We start from the raw sequence: 23,633 nt of genomic DNA, 5'->3' as shown, positions 1-23,633 counted from the left end.
TATCTCTGCATTGCCCTCACATTCTCCCAGAGCCACATTCCCCCTGCTCTGACACCTGCTTCTCTGAACTCTGGAGGAAGTTCTGCGCATCCGACAGGGCGAGTGAGGTCAGTGGAACACTGAGCCCAGCAAGGCAGAAATAAAGAAAATGCAGCAGTCATTCTGGACGGTGGTAGGGTTATGTCCCAAGAAGAAGAAAACACGAGCACTTCAAGGACACAGGAATTTGTCAGAATGCTTTCTTTGCCAAATCCTAGCAGAGGTCTGCCCTCAGTCCACTGTCAAGAACAATTTCCTGTTCTCTTTCTCCAGCCTGCATGTCAGTTCTGTGGAGAAAGACTTGGCTTCCATTGATGGACTGTCAAATTTAGCTGAGTTTCGTACCTTTGCCAAAACGTTTAACCATTTCCTCTGGACAGCTGAAATCCAAATAGAATCTACCCAGTAACCTTATTTGCTTTCATGAATTATTAAAACTGCTAAAATTTTACCTGTCAGTCTCTCCTTTGAAAGCAGTGGGAAATCTGAGGATAATTTTTTGCTGAGAAATAAGTAAGACATGATCTTAAAGGTAAAATTTTAAAGGTGATCACGTCCCACAAGCCCAAAGAGTTTACATTGTAATAGTCCAGCTGCTGGTCGCATGCCACATTCATGCAACAGTGATTCATTTTTAGATCTTGCCATCAAAATGCATACAGCTCAACCCAGTAGAACAGCTAGCACTGATGGGAGCAAGTGGGCAATTCATCTAAACACAAAGTGCTGCAGGAGACCTGAAATGTTTCTTCAGAGATCTTTCTTCCTACATTTGCTGATTTCTTTTAATGAGTATAGAAATAGAGACTATTTGTGCTTAACTTTATGTAAGTTTCTATTCAGATATGGTTTCTTGTAATGTAGGAAACATTTTTATTTTTAATTTCAGAAGCATCCTGGCCTGAAATGTGACAGAAAAGAAGTCAGGGTAAGGGTTTGCACAGAAAAACTTAAAATGTTTGGTTTCAGTCGTTGCAAAGAAGAATGGTTTCTGCCTAGAGACTTAGTTTGGTGATGTTAGAAAATCACAAAGATAAGAAGACTGAATTAAAGACATTTTAACTAGGCACCTCAAGAACAGTGGTCTCACATTGAAAATGTTTTGCAAATCAAACGTTTGGTAACTTCAATTCAGATGCATTTAATGTGAACTCAAATATGTGGTAAGTATGTGTAATCAGAAAGCGTCTACTTTCTATCAGTTTGTGGTTATATGAAGACAATTGACGTTAATTTCCAAGACTCACTATTTGGTAGCCTTCTAGCGTGTAACCGTAAAGCACCAGCGCCCGGCACAGTTGTCCCCAAGGAGTGACCCACACCCTCTGCCGGGCGCTGTCTCATCACTGAGCCAGGCGCTTTGTCTTCTGGCCATCAGCCTGGCCTTAGGGACAGCCCTAAGTTGGGTCGTGTCCTCGTGGGGGATCCTCCTGGCAGTTGTCTTCTGAAACAGCCCAACTGTCACCACCTTCAATTGCTAAAATGACAAAACCCTATGGTACGAAACAATCCTGTGTCCCCTTCAGTCCTCAGTCTACCCAGGGGCCACATTGTAGTCTGTGTGGAGTTGGTTGTCTTTTTCCTATTTTGAACTTCACTTTGGATCTGGACCCTTTTTACTTGTGCTCTGAGTCTTACTAAGTCATTTGTGAAAACAGTCCTTTGATTTTCTGCTTGAGAGTAACTTCCTCTTAGAGGCTAAAAAACTGGCTGGTACTAGACCAGAGGCCATCACATTTCCCTTTCAGTCCTTCACTGGGTTCCAGGAAATAAGTCATCCCCTATAATTAGACCCCGATGTGTTGCCCCAGCAATAGCGCTTCATCCTCCACCCCCTGAAAAGACTGCATTTCCTTTAGGGCCATCCAGAACCACTGCTGATGCATAGCAAAAGCCAACTCTATTGTAAAGACAGTAGAGCCATGAAACTCTGCAAAATTCACACATCTAAAATTGTTTCCAGACAGACCTACAATCTTTAACATCATCCCCTTCTCTCCTCACGCCAAACAACTCTTTCCAGTAACTTCAGAAAGTGAAGAGAGATGGTAAACCTGAAACTTCTGTGTGACAAAGAGCTCAACAGTTGTGATTGCTTGCAGCACATGTAGTCAACAGGGGAGCTGGGAAAGTTTATTTCTACTTCATTCAGGTACTTGCTCTGATTTAAAGTGATCAAAGTCGGTGCTTTGTGTCCACCTAGAGGGGTGGGATAGGGAGGGTGAGAGGGAGACGTAAGAGGGGGGAGATATGGGGATATATGTTTATGTATAGCTGATTCACTTTGTTATACAGCAGAAACTAACACACCGTTGTAAAGCAATTATACTCCAATAAAGATGTTAAAAAAATAAAGTGATCAAAGTGGAGAAAGACACTAGTACTCTTAATTCTCTATAAATTGGTCCAGATAAGTATGGGACACAGTAGACAATAAAAACCCAGTTATCCTCCTTTTATACTCCTTGGAATTTAGGAGATTTCAGAAAATAACTTCATTCACCAGAAGTATATACCAACTAATAACAGACTCTGGGCTTGATGCAATTTCTTTTCCTTATTGATTACTGGATCTGTTAGGAAATGCTCAAGATATATTGCATTCTTACCCTTACCTAGAGGGAGAAATTATATCTGTCTGGTATCTATGACTTTAGTTACAATGTCATGTCACAACTAAAAGTTGACTATATGGACAAAAAGCTTAGTATTTTGATCATTATCTTAGAGGGATTTCTGACTGATTGAAGTCTTTAAGGAACTCTCTAAGGAATGTTAAATTAGAGGTCTTTTTTTAAAATAAATTTATTTATGGCTGCACTGGGTCTTCGTTGCTGCGCGCAGCTTTCTCTAGTTGAGGCGAGCGGGGGCTACTCTTCGTTGCGGTGCATGGGCTTCTCATTGTGGTGGTTTCTCTTGTGGCAGAGCTCGGGCTCTAGGCACATGGGCTTCAGTAGTTGTGGCACGCGGGCTCAGTTGTGGCTTGCGGGTTTTAGAGCGCAGGCTCAGTTGTGGTGCACGGGCTTAGTTGCTCCGCAGCATGTGGGATCTTCCGAGACCAGGGCTCGAACCCGTGTCCCCTGCATTGGCAGGCGGATTCTTAACCACTGCACCACCAGGGAAGCCCTAGAGGTCTTTTTAAGCAACATAATTTGTCTTACTGTAGTTTCTTTGCTCTCTCCCTCTAAGATAAAAACGGGATGGAAGTGTGAGGAGTCAAAAGTCAGTGGTTTGGGGAAGGTGTGACACTTTATTTGGGGGAAATCTGTTCACTGATTAGCTGGAAACTTACCCACCTAGGAAGTGGAACCTCCTGGGGGTAAAATTCTTCTTACAGAGTATGCAGAAAATTGCAGACTTTGGAACATTCTTGCAGATGTGCAGATCCAGTCACATTTATTGTCTGATCTCTTATGAAAAATTTTTAGAAATACAGTTGACTCTTGACATGTTAGATTTTAAAATGTGCCATTTGGACCACTCACAAGCAACCCAAAGGATCAAAAATGTGTGGTTTGCTGAGGTACAAATTTGAGTGATTTTCCAAACATTTAGTGAGAAGGATGGCATTATTTTACATGTTTGCATATCTCTTTAGTGACTGGCTTAATGAAGGCAACTGGATTCTTATATCTGCCTCTGCCTTCAGTCTGTTGAAATATATTGCTTTTGATTGAACTATGTAAAGAAAATCTAGTCTCACAGATATGTACTAGAACATGGAAGAGTGTTTTAGTAACTCTTCTGGATAACTGTAGATTATTTTCTTTGATTCATAACCTCTGGAAGGTTAAGTGTAATGCAGTCATTGTATTTATAGTTTTTGAAGTTTCATCATTGCTAAGAAAATTCTTCATATGGTCTTAGAATTATAAAGCCAGAAAGAGCTTCATTTCAGATGTGGAAATCAAGACATGGCATGTGACAGAGATAGGATTCAGACTCCAAATTCATGATCATTAAAGCAGGCTACACCTCACCTCAGGTTTACCTGTCATTGTTTTTTGTTGAAAGATACCCTTGTTTTTCAAGAAAGTGAAAATGTTACTTGTCAATTGTAATTTTAAGAATAATAGATAAAAAATTTTATTTTTCCTCTCTGTTTCCCCCAGGTGGTTTCATGTTTTTGAAGAAAGTGAGGAAGAGATTCGGTTGGCTATTGCAGAAGAGAGCATGCAGGACCCTCCATCTCTCTAACAGATAAGAGGTGCAGTACCACCCTTTAACCCCTAGTAAGCACTCAGATATTCGCCAAGCTTAGTAAGACTTGCCATAAATACCTAACAGACTGAAATTACCATCTGCAAAATGTTTTCCTCTGAGAGTGCATTATGAAGTTAAATCTATTCTGTGAAATTCTGTCAACTAGTAATTAATGTAACTAAAGTAGAAAATTTTTGTGGAATGGAAAATTGCTTTTAGTTGTACTATTGTTCAGGAAGAACAATTTAAGAACATCTGGATTCTGTGTTCTTAGCTCATCGTCCTAGTTTATTGTGTTGCTTTTATTCTCCTGTAGGTGGTAAAACAGTGATTCAAAGACTAAGATAAAATATAAACGTGGCTCTCCTTTTTAGGTCCTTACTAGTAGAGAGGGGTATCTTTTGGAGATATTTAAAGGGCTGGATTATCAGCAACTTTGTAAATGTTTAGGATTCAGTACAACTCAATTTGGGTTTGGCTGTTTACTTACATCTGTAATTTTTGACATCGCATCCATTTTAGGGCTAACATAATGTGTTGATTTATGAGCACTCAGAAATCCACAAACATTATAAATGAATAAATAAGACAGAATATCAAGCACGAAAAGTGTTTCTATTAATAAGGATAAGAATTTTGCTTTCAGCAAATGAAGTATGGCATGGGTTTACTTCCCCCAGCATCTGTTCAGAAGTCTCAGAATTTGAACACTTTGTGCATTCTCTCTTTTGCTCTGTGTTCCTTTTGGGAAAATTCCTTGAACTGTGACCTAGAGAAGGTGAGAGGTGGACTGGTCTTCTATTCAGACTAGTACATGTCCTTCTATTTAGTTGATTTTTAAAATCTTAACTGGAAATAAGAATAGCTACCTTCTCCTAGTCGGAATGCCTTTTGCCACCTACTAGTTGTGTGACACTCGGCAAGTTAGCTGACTGAGCCTTACTTTTGTGATCCATAAAGTGGGACTAATATCTTCCTTGATACGGTGTTTAAGGGGATTAGAAGAAATAGTGTATGTAAAGTACTTAGCATAGTGTATGACCAAAGTAAAACCTCATTTATCATTACTGAAGAAAATTCTCCAGATGAAGCCATGTTCCTCTTTCCCTCCATAAAGCATTCTGGCAGATGCCCATGGAATGCTGAATGCTCAGGGCTAGAAGCTACTCAAGAAGGTGTGGTCGAGGACCAACAGCATTGGCATCACCTGGGTGATCACCTGGTATCACCTTGGTAGAAATGCAGATTTTTAGGTCTCAACCCCAGACCTACTGAACAGGAGTCTGTATTTCAGTGATCCCCAGGTGATTCGTAAACACATTAAAGTTTAAACAGCACTGTGACAAGTACACCTGCTTAACAAATGTTTGCTCCAAAACCATTTGATACCAGTTGCTCTTGCTTTTGTAATTACATAATTTAACTATCACATAAAGCTAAATAAGAGTGTGAAAAGGGAGAGTTGTTGTTTTTAAGAAAACTAAGTTAAATGCTTTCGAACAATAATAGTGAAGTAAGTGTGGGTGAGGCAACCATAAAGATTGGAAAAATGGTAAAGATCTGTAAGATTGTGAGCTCTGAGTTCTTCTCTTGCATGTTTTAGTTTCTAGATTTCACTGTAAAGAAGTTTAATACCACTTAGTCAGTGGCTGGGGCCACCCAGAAAAGAGTGTGTGCTCAGCCCAAAAGATGAGGGGGACCTGGAATTAACAGCTGCCAGCTAACTGCACATCTGGGCAGCCAGTCCCTTCTTACAGGGGAGAATCAAGGGGCACTCACGATGTCTGCCAGCATCTCCATCTGTTTCTTAAAAATGCAAACCTATGAATACTTGCATGGTATAAATAAATAAGCCTACGAGACCAATTTCTTATCTACTTTATTGAATGAAGACACCTACAAATGTGAAGACTTTGAACATCCCAAGTGCAAAAATTTATACACTTTAATGATGGCGTTTGAAACTTGACAAATAATCGTGCTCTATGCACACCAGTCTATAAATATAGTCAACAGTCGTCCCCAGAGCTGTGAAGTGACTCTTGACTGATTTTCAAATTATTGTGAATTTGCTAGCTAATCAAAATTCTGAACACAAATTGGCTCGGTCAGGATGCATGATGCTTATCTAAACCACCAAGGAAATACCCGAGGGGCTTTAGGAATTCGTCTTCCATCATCTCTAGTACGTTTTACAGACCACAAATAGCCAGTGGGGAAGGGTGTTTCTCCATAGCATCTATCACAGTCTCAAGCTTTCTTACATAATGGCAAACTGATGTGGTAAAAAAGAGTGATACTCGAAGTGAGAAGGCCTGTGTTTGAGAATGGCCTCTGTCATTCAGTTCCTGACTTAATGTCATTGGGGATTGGTGGTCACAACGTCTACCTCCCAGAAACTTGGGAGGGATTAAGGAAGTGGATTTGTTGACTCCCTACAGTGAGTCAGTAATGTTATTACATTTACTTATCATCTGGTTTAATTCTTGAAATGCTGTGAAGTTAGATATCTACATTTAATAGAAGAGGAATATGACACAGAGTTGCTAAGTTGCAGAGGTCAAATTTGAACCAGATTCTCTCCAATACTAGAAGGTGTGTTCTTTTCTTTATACCAGCCTGCCTCCAAATAAGTTTGTGAAATTCATGTACATATATGTTAGTTAGTATTATAAATTGAATGTCAAAATAGCACTCTTTATGTCTCAGTTTTGAGACAAGAACAATATGATAGGTGTCCAGTAACCCTACAGAATATCCGAAAGCACAAGGTTAGCTCACACTGGAGGTCCCAAGAGATTATAAATTAGTTATCCAATAAGATAGTTTCTGTCACTTACTTTGAGAGTATAAAAGAGTTGTGGTAGAGAGACCTTGGGAGAAAGGATTTATTTGGAGAGTTGTAAATATTCAAGACCCTCAGCTTCCCCCTGCCTGCCCCCACCAATGGCAGAAGGAAGATGGTTGTTTCCTCCCCATGAAAACCAAATTAGAAATGCTGAAAGGAGAACCACTCAGAGAAGAAAACTTGGTATGCTTAAAGAAGCTTAAGGAAAGAAGACTGAAGTCTGACCTTCACCAAAAAACCTATCATTGCGTGACTGCTTGAAGCTGCCCTGCCTGATGGCGGCAAAGAGGTTTCTGTGCTTTCACTTTTTTTTTGGCGGTACGCAGGCCTCTCACTGTTGTGGCCTCTCCCGTTGTGGAGCACAGGCTCCGGATGCGCAGGCCCAGCGGCCATGGCTCACGGGCCCAGCCGCTCCGCGGCATGTGGGATCTTCCCAGACCAGGGCACGAACCCATGTCCCCTGCATCGGCAGGCGGACTCTCAACCACTGCGCCACCAGGGAAGCCCTGTGCTTTCACTTTTAGTGGTGTGTGTTCTCCAGAAACCAATATGGACCTATATGGAAGGGAACCAGCCTGGGGTGAAGAAGTGACCCTACCAGAGGGAGTGGATGATGGGAGAATGTCCATAAGCTGAGAGAATGTCAACCAGTAAGAGAATGAATCCTCCAAGCCTTCCTCAACCCCCTGGTCCAGTAAAGGGAACCTCCAATAGAGGGTAGGGCCTCTGAGGAATCTGCAGTAGAAATAACCAGAAAACTGTAGGCCCCACACATCCAGAGGCAATAAAGACAGATCACAGATGTGCCTACCATGAAAACCTCTTTTCACCAAACTCTGCCCTCCCTGGGCTCACAAACATCAGCTAGTGTGATGGTGGGGGAGAGATACTGATCAACACCTCCTGCCATGCCTTTGCTGTAATCTGCTCTGCCAGATTCCAGGACCGAGGGACTGTGATTATTACACTGTCCTGAACATTTTCATTCCTTAAATGTGATTATTCTTGTGAATGAAAAGGTACTTTCCTAAAGCCTCATCCAGCAGTGGGGAAGAACCAGTTTACAGAATGAGTTTAAAGGAAATGATAAGAAGGAGTGAAAGTGCTTGTGATTTTTCCCTACAGAGGGCAATTCATTCACATACAGGCTTTATTATTATCTAAGTAATAGTGGACTATATAATATAGACCTCTATATAATAATAGTGGTCTAAATAAAAGTGGACTTGGTGCCGTTCCTCATTCATATTCAGCATGTTTGGGTGATGTAAAGGCCAGCTGATTGAGATTTCCTGGTGTGAAATTAGAGACCTGGAAAGAATGTTTATGATGACCCAGTGTCTAAGACCTAGCCCAGCGCCTGGCATCTTACAAATATCAAATATTCAATAAACACTTGTTGAATTGAATGTAGTCCAAGATCCTCGTTTTACAGATTCAGAAAGGGATGTTCAGAGAGGTGAAGTGACAAGGTCAGATAACTAGTCACGGACAGAACCGAGACCTTCTATCAGACAATGGCCCTCTTGTTGCTTCTCCCCTCTGGGGTAAGCTGCTTCAGAAAACTCAGTTATAAGTCCAGGTAGGTAATAAGCCTCCAAAACTTGGACTTAACAAAGTTTTATTTCTTGTATGTGCTACAGGGATGATGTGGGCTAGGTGGGGGCTGTGCTGTGGGGACACCAGGTTGTCAGAGGTTCCACCATATTAGGTTGCTGCCATCTCAGCATGCTACTTCTAGAGTTGCTGCAGCAGAGGAAGAGAGCAATGGAGAAGGCACACTGTCATTTAACTCTCTTGAACTGAAAGTGACACATTGTCATTTTCCACTCTTAGGGCATTGGCCAGAATTAGCACATGGTCCCACTTTCCTACAAGAGTACTGGGAAATCTTCCAATGTACCCATAACAGAGAGGAGAAATTAATATGATGACATAGTAATTGTTACCACATCCAGAAGTGGAAATTCACTTTAACTTTTGTTCTCCTATCTAAAGTTTGTTTTCCTGTCAAAACTGAGAAATGATCTCTGTCAATTGCAAGGCCACAAGGGAGAATGGTTGCTGAATGGTGAAGTCAAAATATCTCTTTAGAAGGTTTCTGTGTTCTGTGTATAAGTTCATTCCTGCTGAAGAAATTGCTGCAAAAGACATATTGCAGCCACATACTAGAGCAATCTATTAGAGCAGTCTATAGTGCTGATCTGGCAAAAGGAAGTCCTGTGGTGAGACGTTTTGTTGACAGGTGTTATATCTTATTTGGAATGGAGGTTTTCCAGCCAAAAATAGGCCCAGTATTCTGATAGCCAAATTGCCTCCCAGAAGGAAGAATGCATTTATTTTAACAAATGATATAGTCTCACAATGAATGGCTTCATTTCAAAACTTTCAAAATGTGGATCTTATTTATTTTTCTAAGGAAGAAACTTTCTGTAAAACAAACTCCTACTGCTTCAGTTACAATGACTAAACACTATTGTTCTTTGAAAGTGTCATAGAGAGACATGAGACAAGAAATTAGGGGCTGAATGGAAATGTGATATGAATAAAATGGGGATGAGGATTGGGTTTTTCTCTTGCAATCTCTTTGAATCACAAACAGCTCAATATTTTTATTACCAACATCTTTTGGTGCTTATAAATATTTTTGATAAAGTGAAAAATAGAAACTTATCAATAGGAGCACCTAAATATGTAAAGCAAATATTAACACACCTCAAGGGAGAAATAGACAGCAATATAATAGTAGTGTGGGACTTTGATACCTCACTTAACTGATGGATAGACCATCCAGACAGAAAATCAATAAGGAAACATTGGACTTAAATAAGAGATAGATTTAACAGGCATATACAGACCATTCCATCCAAAAGCAACAGGACACATTCTTCTCAAGTGCACATGGAACATTCCCCAGGATAGATCATATGTTAGGCCACAAAACAAGTCTTAATAAATTTAAGAAGATTGAAATCATATCAAATATCTGTTCTGAACACAATGGTATGAAAATAGAAATCCATTAGAAAAAGAAAACTAGAAAATTCACAGGTATATGGAGGTTAAACAATGTATTACGAACATATTACTGATCAAAGGATCAAAAGAGAAATAAAAATTACTTTGAGACAAATGGAAATGGAAATACAGCATACCAAAACTTATGAGGTGCAGCAAAAGCAGTTCTAAGAGGGAATTTCATAGTGATAAATGCCTGCCTCAAGAAACAAAGATCTCAAGGAGCCTAACTTTACACCTTATGGAGCTAGAAAAATAAGAACAAATGAAGCCCAAAATTAGTAAAAGGAAGGAAATAACAAAGATCAAAGCAGAATTAAATGAGATAGAGACTAAAAAGACAATAGAAAAGATCAATGAAACTAGGAGCTGTTTTGAAAAGATAAAGGAAATTGACAAAACTTTTGGTAGACCCATTAAGTAAAAAAGAGAGAGGATTTAAACAGAATCAGAAATAAAAGTGGAGTTATTACAATTGATACTACAGAAATACAAAGGATCATAAGAGACTAGTATGAACAATTGTATGCCAACAAATTGGACAACCTGGGAAAAATGGATAAATTGCTAGAAACATACAACGTACCAAGACTGAATCAAGAAACAGAAAATCTGAACAGACTAATTACTAGTAAGAAGACTGAATCACTATCAAAAACCTTCAAAACAAAGCAAACAAACAAAAAGGAAACAAAGTCCAGGACCAGAAGGCTTCACTGGTGAATTCTACCAAACATTTAAAGAAGAATTAATACCAATCTTTCTCAAACTCTTCCAAAAATAGAAGAGGAGGAAACACTTCCAAACTCATTTTACAAGGCCAGCATTACCCTGATACCAAAATCAGACAAGGATGCTGTAAGAAAAGAAAATTACAGACCAATATCTTTGATGAATATAGATGAAAAAATCCTCAACACAATATTGACAAACTGAATCTAGCAATACATTAAAAGGATTCTACTCCAAAGAATAGTGAAGATGTGGAAATTGATTCTTTTTTTTTTCATTCTGTAGTATCCATGTATAGTTGAAGGTTCCTGGGGAATAATTAAATAATAATTGGGACTGTCATAATAGCTACAATAGAAAGCTTTATCACTGGGTTCCCTATATCTATTTTGAAGAAGAAGAAATCCTTGCCCATCAGATGTCTGTACTTGCATAGTTTGTTAGAGATATTTGAGTTGCATTTCTTTTTTAGAGCAAAAAGAGTTGACAAGTCAAACTCATAGAAACAGTAGAATGGTTGATTGCTGGGGACTGGGGGATGAAGGAAACGGGGAGATGTTGGTCAAAGGGTACAAACTTCCACCTATAAGATGAATAAATTCTAGTGTACAGCATGGTGGCTATAGTTAACCAACTATATTATGTACTTGAAAGTTGCTAAGTCTGTGTGACTCTGTGCGAATTTCTTTTTATTTACTCTTCTTGGCTTTGTTGGGCTCCTTGTGTCTGGATTGATGTGTTTCAAGTTTATGGAAAATTCTAAACCATTATCTCTTGAGATATTACTTGCAACCCATTCTCTTTCTCCATTTTGTGGAGCTCTGGTTAAATATATATTAGACCTTCTCACATTGCTTAGCTTCTCTTCTACCTGTTTCTTCTGTCTATGTGTGAACTCTGGATATTTTCTTCTCACTTTTCTTTCAGTCCATGAATCCTCTATATCTATGCCTAATCTATCAAACTCATCTACTGTCTCTCAGATATTATTATCTTTTTTATCATAGAAATTATATTTGATTCTTTTTTAAGAGGTAGAGATAAAGGCTTACCTTTATTTTTCTTCCAGTTTTATTGAGATATAATTGACATACAGCACTATAATTTTAAGGAGTACGCTTTTAATAATTTTTATTCCTTGCAGATATCTTCAACCTTTTATATACGTTTAAACAATGTCAGCGAAGTTGTTTTATAATCTACATAGCAAGTTCAACATCTAATGTCTTGGCAAGTCTATTTTTTTCCCAGCTCTTCATGAAGTCTAGTCCCTATGTGCCTAGTCATCTTTGACTATGTGCTGTACAGCATATTTAATTTTTTTTTTGACTACTGACAAAGTTTGCAATTACACTTTTTAAAAATAGAACACTTGAGATTGCTTTTGCCAGGCACATGTGCATAAGTAAGGAACTCAAATATTTCTGGGGAACTTAAACTAGGTTCAGGAGTTGAAATTCCCTAGTTTATCCTGATGAGTGGAATGGGATATAATTCCATAAGAGTTACTTTAATTCACCCTTATCCTGAATCCTGATGGTGTAGCCTTTTGGGGATGTCAGATCATTGTGGGGAGGGGTTTTTTCCTCATTATTAGTAATCTTTCTTCTTTGTATGTCAGAATTGCAGTTCACGTTGACAAATGCCCTCAGTGTGCAAGTGCCTTCTTATCTTTCTGGGTTATTATTTTCTCTTCGCTTTTGATTTTGTGTTTTGTTTCTTTCTTGTTTTCACTTTTATGTTTTTAACAGATAATTTTAATATTTTATCAAGATTTTTATCTGTTTTCTGAGATAGACTTAATCTGAATTATCTAATCAACTATTAACAGAAGTAAGAATTCCAGCTGTGCATATTTCTTCAAAATGTGCAGCATCTTGCTCAGAGAGCTTCATGGATACCAGGCCGATTTCTTTAGATGCTCTTTTTTCCCTTCCTCATCAGGTCCATTATTGGCTTTACAGGCAGATCAGTGATTTTTTTCATACATTCTCAACATACAATTCTGGTCTTCCACTGCTTCAGTAGTTGAGCTTTTTAAAAAATATATATGAGGCATCACATCTTTCTATTGCTCTGGTCTCTCCAACTTTCTATAACATCCACGTGACAGTACTTCTCTATTTGTGTTAATATTTCAATTCACTTTGTTACTCTTACACTTCACATCCTTGTAGGATATAAGAATTGTTTCTTTCTTCCCAGATAATTTCCCATGAAACATGGGAAACGTGTCCTCTTCTTCTCTTATGGTCTTGCTTTATCTGTCAGCCTGGGGTCCCCTGGAGAAAGTTTTGGAGCTGTATCTGGGCACTATTATCCCTCTCTTCCTCACTTTTCAGTTCAAAGATTTCTTGGTTTTGCCAGTAGGTTTTCTGCCCAATAGAATCCTCTCAGCCTTTAGGATGGGCAGGCAGGCCCTCAGTAGGGACCCAGTGTACTGATGCATTGATAATAAGATTCAGAAAACCAAATTCTATTTTTCATGGATATCCTCAGATTGAACTCTTCTCATTCTACCTTCTTTCTCTGAGAAAGCTACTACCATCATTTGGAAGAAGAAATGAAAATCACCAGTGCTTCCATGACCCTCAGCCTCTTACCTAAAACCTTCTGACAGGGAACATTTTTTATGACATTAGTATTCATTCCTATGGGAGTATGAGTATGTCTGATGCATTTAATGAGCCTTGGCAAGATTTTCTTCAGGGCTTAGACATATGCTCTAAGAAGCCAATTATCTTAGGGCACATTGCGATGTCAGGAAAGAAATCTACTGCAACTATTTCAAGGAAAAGAGGGATTAATTGTAAGAATACAAGGCAGTATTATAGAATCCAATTGGAAAAACAGCCAGGTCACTTGGAAGATAGAAAGTAACCAGGCGGCTACTTTTTCCATCTCTGTCTTGCTCTCTCTCATCATGGTCCCCTGTCTCCATTCTCTCAGCGTCTCTATTCTCCTGATTTTCTTTCTTATTTATCAGTGCATATATGGCTAAAAATGGCTGCTTAGTTTAGGTATCTGCCTGCGTTTCTTTATTTTATTTTGTAATTAAAAGTTTTAATTGAAGTATAGTTGCTGTACAATATTATATGTTACAGGTGTACAATATAGTGATTCACAATTTTTAAAGGTTATACTCCATTTATGGTTATTATATAATATTGGCTATATTCCTTGTGTTGTACAATATATCCTTATAGCTTATTTTATACCTAATATTGATAGTTTGTACTTCTTAAACCCCTATAATGACCCTCCCCTTTTCCCTCTTCCCACTGGTAACCACTAGTTTGTTCTCTATATCTGTGAGTCTGCTTCTTTTTTGTTGTATTCACTAGTTTGTTGTATTTTTTTAGATTCCACATATAAGTGATATGTGACTTATATTCCACATATGTCAGACAGAAAGACTTTGTCTTACTTATTTCACTTAGCATTATGCCCTCCAAGTTTGTTGCTGCAAATGGCATTCCTTTTTACGGCTGAGTAGTATTCCATTGTATACATATATACCACATCTTCTTTATCCATTCATCTGTTGGTGGACACTTAGGTTGCTTCCATATCTTGGCAATTGTAAATAGTGCTGCTGTGAACATTGGGGTGCATGTATCTTTTCATATTCATGTTTTGGGGTTTTTTTTTTTTTTTTTGGATATATACCCAGGAGTGGAATTGCTGGGTCATATGGTAGTTCTATTTTTAGTTGTTAGAGAAACCTCCGTACTGTTTTCCACAGTGACTGCACCAATTTACATTCCCACCAACAGTGTAGGAGGGTTCCCTTTTCTCCACATCCTTGCCAACATTTGTTATTTGTGTTCTTTTTGATGACAGCCATTCTCACAGAATGTGCTGTGGCAAAGACAGTGAGATCATCTGGTCTAAACATAGAAGACAGATTCTCTTAGATGGTAGTGTAGATGTAGTGATTGGTTTATCAGTAGATCAACATATTCACTGTTCTGGAATGTAGAGACACTTATCCACTTTTTAAATGCATGAAGTGTCTTCCTTGATTCAATTATTTTAACACATATACTAAGGGCAGAGATAGGCAGGTTATTTCTTGTTATTAATTGACTTGTAGATTTGTGTGTTTTTAGGTTGTTGTCATTGCTGATTAAATGCTTCAGTTTCACCCTCCCTGACCACATGGCTATCACACAAATCAGATCAAGAGTTACCTTTTCTATGTGTGTTTTTCTAGTCACTAAGTTCTAAACTTTGTCTTTGCTTCCATTCTGAACTTTCAGAATTATTTTCTTCTTTCTAGTCTTCCAATGAACTGGAAGAGGGTTGCCTTCTCCCAAATAGGGGTACCTGCTTGCTCCTAAAATATATATTATCTGTGAGACTTTTGAATCAGACAAACCTAACACCCACTTTTCAGGTTCCCCTCTCACGAGATGAGGTGTGGATCCTGATGGTTCTCCCTGGAAACAGTCTTATTCCCATGTCTAATAGTGTCATTGTTCTAGTAACTACTTCTCTGCTAACTAAAGAGTCTGTGGATATCTTCATATGCTTTTTAACTTTTTGGATGACTTCTTCTATAACCTGCCTTTGCATAGCCCATGTCAATATTTTTCTTATTGATTTACTGGAGTTCTTTCTATGTTCTAGACATTAACTCACTATTAGTTGTATCTTTCATTCTAACATTTGTCTGTTTAACAAGGGACACTATTCCTTATTGATCAGGTGTCTTTATTTTGATGTAAACAAATTCTTTTTCATTTTTTGGTTTTTTGGTTTATGTTATTTGTTTAAGAAATCTTTTCTGCCCTCAAGCTATTTGTTTGTACATTGTTTTTGTAAATGCATGTATTCATCTTTCACAATTAGTTCTTGATCTCCCTGGAATCTACCTTTTTATGTAGGATTAGTAAGAGATCCAGTTTTATTTTCCTCCATGTTGTGAGCCAGTTTTTCCAACATTGTCAAGGTAATTTCTCACACAACATTTTTCTTCGTGTGTGTGCGTGTGTGTGTCTGTGTGTGCTTGCTTTTACTCCATTGCTCACCTTCTGTTTCTTCTAGAATAAATATATCTAAAGTTTAAGTATCCTTCAAGGAACAGCTTTAGGTATGTCCCATAAAATTAGAGATGTAATGCTTTCCTTATCTAATTAGCATTAATAGTTAAAAACTAACATGACACTAATATAAGACAGTCAACATTCTATAATCTTTATTTATTTATTTTGGCCACACCATATGGCTTGTGGAATCTCAGTTCCCCAACCAGGGACTGAACCCGGGCCATGAAAGTGAAAGCCCGGAATCCTAACCACTAGGCCAGCAGGGAACTCTCTATAATCTTTAATATCCTTTTGAAAGTCAAGATTGTACAGAAATATTTATTGTTTCCAACATCAGATTGTTTAACTTACAATTTTGTTATTAATTTTTAATTTTATTGCATTATGGTCAGAGATCCTCTGAGTGATGTTAATCCTTTGGAATTAATAGAGGTTTCCTTTGTAGTCTTAAATATGGCTGTTTTTGTAAGCATTCTGTGTGTACTCAAAAAAGAATGCATGTTTCCTGTTTGCTGAGCGTATAGTTTGATATCTTTAATAGTTTGAGTTTGGTGATTGTATTTTCCAGATATTTTATAACACTTCTAATATTTTATTTGCATGATCTATTAGATTCTGAAACAAGGATGTTAAAATATTCAGCTACAATTGATAAGTCATCTATTTCTTCCTGAAGTTGTCTTAGTGTTGTTTGGTGTATTTTGCAGCTGTATTTTAAGGTGCATATGAGTTTATAATGGTTATAATCTTCTTGTTCAATTATCCCTTTTTCTAATACATAATTTTCTTTCTGTTCTTTATGCTTTTTTGCCTTATTAAATTCTATTTTGTCATATATATATATTTATCATTTAATATTTATATTTTAGTTCCTTTCATATTAGGCTCTTTAACCTTCTGTGATTTTTTTTTTTTTTTTTTTGAGCCGCACTGTGCAGCATGTGGTATCTTAGTTCCCCGATCAGGGATGGAACCCGTGACCCCTGCAGTGGAAGCGTGCAGTCCTAACCACTGCGGAATGCCAGGGGATTCTGTTAGTCAGATATTGAGAGGATCTCACATTTCTTTTGGTTCATGTTTCCCTAGCATAACTTTCCCATCCATGTTTAATATTTAATTTTCTTTTTGTCTTAGGTGTGTCTCTTGTTGCCTGTACATTGTGGGGCTTTAGTTTTTCACTCCAATATGGGACTATCTGTTTTTTATTGGTGACCAAGGCCACTCTATTATAATTAATCTTATATTAAGATATTTCACACATTTTATGGCCCATAGTCATGTTTACTCACCCATATTGCTTTCTTAGCTATCCAGATCTCTGTTTCCTCCCCTAAAAGAGAAAGCTTTAGGCTGCTCTCTTGTCATGTTGATCTTGCCCCAGTCTTGTCAATATTAATAAGATTTTAGTTTGGGGTATTTATTTGGCAATCTTTGAGTTTTTCTTATTTGAGGTCTTTTAATCTTTCTTTAATCCTGGAGGATTTAAACAGTATTTTTTCAAATATTCCCCCTCTCTATTTTCATTTTTTGGTCTCCTTTTGGGACTCCTTTTGTCCAGGTGTTGGATAGAGACACTTTCATAGCCACTTTGTAGAATTATGAGCCTACAGATTCATCTTACTGGCTTTGATTTCCCCTTTGGACCATTCTAAATAATGCCTATTCTTTTTTTTGAGAATTACTAACTAGGTTTTACAAGTCATGCAGCAACATGTCAGGGGAAATCTTTGCTTGACTAATAGAGTGATGGTGGCTATAGCCTGTTTTGATTTACAAAAAGCTGTTGAAGATTCCAACTGAGCCTATTGGGAAAAAAAAAATACTGGCTTATGTGGCTCTGGATGAAGAGAAGGAACTGACAGCTGTCTTACTCTGGGTATAGAATGTCCACCATTGAGGACAGGTCTTATTTAGCATTTTGCAGTAGAAAATTATTCCTGGTTTTCAGACTTAGTTTTTTAAAAAATGAGTCACCTCTATCCCTTTCAGTGGGACCAGCCTCCCAGCCCTGCACACCCTTTCACTAGGCACCTGAGTGAGAGCTCAGCTGCAGGGTGAAGTCTCTTATCTCTGCTTCCAGTTAGATGACCCCTATCTGGCCAGTCTCCTCAGCTCTGACTCATTTGCTTGAGCCAGAAACAGTAATCAAGAATGAGCTTGACACATTTGACCTGGGCTCTGATGCTCACTTTGACCCTCCTTATTCCCAAGCCCCTTTGATACCAGCTCCTATGGCTTGGAGTACTATCCTCCTGACTCTGTAGTTCACCTAGGCCTCATTGCACCTACTATTCCAGGTACAAGTGCTCTTGGGGCCCCTCTGGTGCACTGCGGCCAGGATCTAAACCAATCTGGTTAGCCCTGTTTGCATCTCCACCAGGGAAGGGCATCCTACAAAATGTGGCAACACTCTTAGTAGGAAACAAAAAGTACTGAACAAGAGCTTTTGCCAGTCCTGCAAGGTGGCAATTTAAAAAGCCAGAGGCATTGGGCACTCTTGATTCAAACCCTAGCTCAGCCACTTACTAGCTGTGTGACTGTGGTGGGCATGTTATTCGACTTGGCTTCCACTTAGTTTTCTCATCCCTAAAATGGGGGTAAAATCAGGTTTGGTTGTTATAAGAAGAGGTAAGCTAATGTCCATAGGTTTATATTGACTATGGTGTTTCAATGATTGGTGTTCTTGTTTTCTTCTCAAATCATCTCCATTTGTGGGATGTTCTTCATAAGTTCTCTGTAACTTCATATTAAGCCTCACAATATTCCCCTTGTGACGACAGCATACAGAAGCTATAATGCTGCGTGCAGTGGAGAAGTGCTATATCCAGAGAAATGCTTGCTGCCCTGAGAATTAACCACCTATCCTGCTGGGTGAAGATTTCGAGGGCTTGCAGGTGGATGTCTGTTTCAGCCTGAGAGACCAGTGTCCTAGTTTTGATTAGCCAGTCTGGCAGGGTTGGATGGAAACAGATGTCCTGACCTATTCTAAATGTTTTTTTTTTTTCATTAGAGACATCTCCGTTGGTTTTTATTGAATATGTACTTAGCACTTCACCAGTAACACTCTGAGATTTTATTTGGAGATGATTTCTCCAAATTAAAATGAGATATTAAGTCTCTCAAGTAAAGGAGACTGCAGTGACATGCAGTGGCATTGCTGTTCAATCGGTGAAGAGTGAGACGGTTTTGAGTGTCAGTGGAAGGGTTTCTAGGTAGAATGCATTGGATGTCTGTGAATGGAAAATGGACATAGATCAGTGACCTAAGAGACTGGCTGGTCAATGCTGAAGATAATGGAAAATCTCTGAAATCTTTCAGAGGTGTTTGCTAATCCAAATGAAGGAAGATATGATATTAGAATCTCTTCCTGACCTAAGTTAGCTTAGTTTCAATGGCCGTGTTTTCCCTCCTTCAGTGCTTATTTTTCACAGATATTAAACATGTTAATTCTATGTCCAGAAGAACAAAAACCATCAGAAATACTGTTTTAAATTTTCAAATGTGGTTTTTTTCTTAGTCTTCACACGCACGTATTATTATCCTTTTTCTTTATGCTTCCAGCTAATTCCCCAACCTCCCTCCCCACCTCATACAAATTATCTATGGATTGGTTCAGTAAAATTAATTTTCCTAAGCTTAAGTTAGGAGCGAGGCACCTGTTTCCACTCTCAAAATAACAAATGACCATTTCTTTCTGAGCTTTCTAAATATGTCTTCTGATCCATCCTCCTCATGAATAACCTTATTTTAAACTCTAAGTGTTAACTCCAACCATAAGATGTTGAACTGTAACCTAGCCAATGAAAGAATTACTACTTTAGACCTTATCATCAAGAAAATGAGTCCTTGCTAAGCCTTTATGCAGAGATCTTGTTCTGAGAATACTTCTTATAACTTAGCTGTCCCACCCAGCACTAATGTGGAGAAAAGGTCACACGCAGCTACCACCTCCAACCCCACGTGTGTGTGCTTCCGCCCCAAAGATATCAGTGGTTATGGTTTAAGGGTATGGGTTCACTTGGCAGGTTTGACACAAAGAACTCTGTCATGATGACTTGTTGGATAGCCGAATGAAAGGTGTATGAAACATCTGTTGCATCAATGACAATGAATGCAGGAATGAATGAGAAGGGTTGGAGATCCATGATGACAGCATTTCTATCATTTCTTTTCCAACATCTTTCCCTCCTCCAGGAACCGTGATATCCACATGTATCCAAAGGCCAGTTTTGGATCAAAGCAGGTGGGCAGCTGACCCTCTGAGTTCCAGTTACCCTGTGGAAGAATCAGATTTTACGGTATGACGGGAAATTATTTTTGTTCTTCAGTATCACGAGGGTAAGGATATTTGTTTCTCCCAGTGGAACACAAAGGGAAAAATGTAGCCCTGATGTATCCTTTCTGAAAAAGTTCCCCAGATCTCCTGAGGCCAACAATTCTGGTTGCTGTCACGTAGTATGAAGACCCTACAAATTGCTCCTGTCCCCCTGTATTAATTCATCATAGTTCTCATTTATTCCTCATTTCCAGACCTGAAAATCTTTCCAGTAGTGGCCTTTATGCATTCTAATGATATTTAATTAGTTGTCTTTAATCCAGCCAAAACTATCTTAAAAATCAATGATTGTAACGATTCTAATGATCTGATGTGATGTTGAACAGTTCATGTCTGGTCCCACAATAGTGAAAAAAAAAAAAAACCCAAACAAACAAAAACCCCAAGAATGATAAAAGAATGTGATATTTTCTTGCCCTAGCTTTCTTTGCTGTGCTGCCCAAACTTACACAATATAGATTGCCACTTGCGTGTGGTTTTGCTTTAGCAAGGGTATGAGAACTGTGCTTTGGAGGGTCTAGTCAAATTGAAGACTGAAGATGGTTGCACTGACAAAGATAATAACCCTGATGTTTCGCATATGGTTTTCTAACCTATATTTTTGGATTATCTTGCCTTCTCCTGTAATACAGGCAGGATGTGATGTCAGCATCCCACGGCTGAAATGAAACAGAATATGGAATGAGTTTAAGAGATGAGATGAATGAATGAAAAGATGAAGAATATGTTTCTTTAGAAAAATATGCACATATACAACTTTTTGCTTATCACATACTCTGTATTAATTCATACATGGATGTAGCATAAGCATTTCACGTAGTTTTGGCACTGTGCACATTTCTATAGTAAGCTGTTTGATTTTCTTCAGCCACTACTATATTAGCACAATAGCATCTAGAATATTTCAGCAAGATATTATCACATTTGTTCTAGAGCTGCCAGAAATACTCTGTTTTCCATGTTTGTAAACAAAAATAGGAACGCTATTACATAAACACTGTGATTGGAAAAATACCCTCTTTTCAAATCCTCCCTTACATTCAAAAGTAAAGGAGACTTAAGCTACTTTAGTATCCAAAATACATTTTCTGTGAAAGAATATAATTTTCTTTGGGTGCATTAAATATGCAACCAGAACAAATCAACTTTTTGTCTTTCCAAAACTATATCATTTCTGAAAGGCAGTGGCATAAGATGATGTACATGAGAGGAGATTTGGAAGGCTTCAATGTATCCCTTCATTTAGCATACACATTAACTAACAACTGGTTACTGTTGCAAATTCACAAATTAATTTCAGGTGCTAGTAATGATACTGGTTGGTTTACTCAGGGATTTTTGAAGATTTTATATTGCAGGAAGTAAAGAGAGGTATGGGAGTATAATATTGGATTTTAATGAGAAAGTCTATTTTTATTTTAAATGAGTTGTTATATAGTTAAACTTGTAGCAGTAATTTTTTTCCCCCTCCTGTTTCACTAATAGCAGCAAACAAGAGGTCAACTACAAACTGATATCTAATTAGTCCTACTGAATCTTCCTGGAAAAGGCTGAGATCTTGTTAAGTTTAGAAGCTGGGTGTAAAGCAGTTAATGGACTTGTATGGAGTCTTTTAATTACCAGTGTTAAACAAATTTATCTTTTACTGCTAGATAGCACCCAAGGGCAAGAGGTAATCTGCTTTATAAACCTTGGAATGATTTGCTTTATAAATCCTGGAGTTTAGGAAAGGGGAAAACTCTCTTTAAAGAGAGTATTCTCTTCCACTAGGAATTATATTTTTGGCAGTTTTGTGAAAAATTTAGTGATGGATTCTTTGTGACCTCCCAATTTATAAATGTTAGCAACATGAAGGCCAATTCCTCACAGCAGCTAGGGCCTGCGCAACAGATAGGATTATCCAAAACCAAGATGAGCGTCAGTATTAGTAAACCAATTAACAAATTGACCCATCTAAGGTTTAGAGCAAACTGACTCTAAATTTCTTTTTCATTTAAAGCATTACATTTTCCTGCCAAATGCAAATCTTTTCCCCCACACGCACTTGGTCATCTCATCTCTATATTGGAAAGCCACATGGTCTTGTGGAGGTCACATTGTAATTTGTGCAGTTTACATTGTGTGGATGGTAAAACATCTGAGTAACATCAGAATTGATAGAAATTAAAAAAAAATTAAAAATGAGATCCATAGCCAAATACAGAAGTGTCCTAATTCAAGGTTTAGAGTTAAAAAGAAAAACATTGACAGTGATTTTAATTTTTCAAAGGTATAAATGGCTCAAGATTAACTAGGAGCACCCTGTATCTGAACTAGGTCAATTTAACTGTGTTTTACTCGGACACTTTGCTTGCATTACTGTGACGTTTTTATCTCAGTCCTGGATGAAAGATGGAATTCACAGGAGTTCACAAGTGTTACAGAGGGAGACTCCATTCTGAGACTGTCTCCCGGAAGCAACAGTACCAAGTAAAACTTTCTTCAGGTTCACTATGGACAAATGCACTTAATAATTCTCACAAATGAGATGTTTGCTCCTGGGAGGATGGAAATCACTGTAAAAGCATGGTTGGTCTTTCTCCCAGGAAATGAGGGCTCAGTGATCACGATGCTGTATTTGCGTCAGATTCAAGCGGATGACTCTTGCTCGATGATTTCCATGGCGATGACCTCAGCCCCCTCCGTAACGATGACCTCATCACCCTCCATAGCGATGACCTCAGCCCCCTCCATAGCGGTGACCTCAGCCCCCTCCTCGCCTAGGTTGTTGGTGGGCTCGTTCCTTGGCTCCTGATGGCAGATGTAGACAGGCATCTGAGGAGCCTCAGCCAGGGCGGCGGCGGCAGCAGCAGTGGCGGCGGCAGCGTTGGCGGCACGGTTGGCGCGGCGGCGGCCACTCCAGCGCTGGGCTTGGTATTGGTTCCACTGACGCTTCAGAGCAGCTTGGACCTGGAAGAGAAGAGAGAACCTTGTGTTCATACAATGGTCGGAAATGATCTGAGCCAAGTTCATGAGCACAGGTCTTGGAGCTTCTCAGAGGTTAGGGGAGGTTGAATTGTAATTCTCATCTAAAGGGCCGTGTGGTAAATGCTCTGCCTGTGGAATATACCACCTTGGAAGAAGAATTTGCGAACTGGAGAACTGAGTTACTTGCCTCAACTACCACTGCCAAGGTTATTTGCTGTTTTGAGCAAAGTTTTCTTCATTAGCTCTTACAGTCAATGAATGAAAATTTGACTTGGTTTCACATTCAATATGGCATCCACGCCATATTAGGGAGACAGAATTTGAAACCTTTTTATCTGCTACAACCTCTGATACAGCAGAAGCTTTTATCTAAATCTATACATTATTGGTCATGAAAAAAATATATGGAAACCATTGCACAGTTCTGGATTTTATGATA

At 38.5% G+C, this 23,633-nt stretch overlaps 1 protein-coding gene and 1 long non-coding RNA gene across 2 annotated transcripts in view; one reads left to right on the top strand and one right to left on the bottom strand.

Moving 5' to 3' along the window:
- Window positions 1-401: 401 nt before the first annotated feature.
- LOC137229059 (uncharacterized) lies at window positions 402-21,141 on the top strand. The gene is made up of 3 exons (XR_010945517.1): window positions 402-2,191; window positions 4,152-4,246; window positions 20,086-21,141. It is a non-coding gene; the product is annotated as an uncharacterized lncRNA (long non-coding RNA).
- CALCR (calcitonin receptor) overlaps window positions 20,988-23,633 on the bottom strand; it is a 150,106-nt gene continuing 147,460 nt past the window's right edge. Inside the window, exon 14 of the mRNA XM_067746397.1 lies at window positions 20,988-23,176. Coding sequence (XP_067602498.1) covers window positions 22,856-23,176 — 321 coding nt within the window. The 3' untranslated portion in view covers window positions 20,988-22,855. The remainder of the gene's footprint in view (window positions 23,177-23,633) is intronic.

Source organism: Pseudorca crassidens, chromosome 8 (assembly GCF_039906515.1).
Source record: "Pseudorca crassidens isolate mPseCra1 chromosome 8, mPseCra1.hap1, whole genome shotgun sequence".
NCBI classification, from domain to species: Eukaryota; Metazoa; Chordata; class Mammalia; order Artiodactyla; family Delphinidae; genus Pseudorca; species Pseudorca crassidens.
The sequence above is the reverse complement of the archived record's forward strand: the minus strand, read 5'-3'. Positions and strand labels throughout refer to the sequence as shown.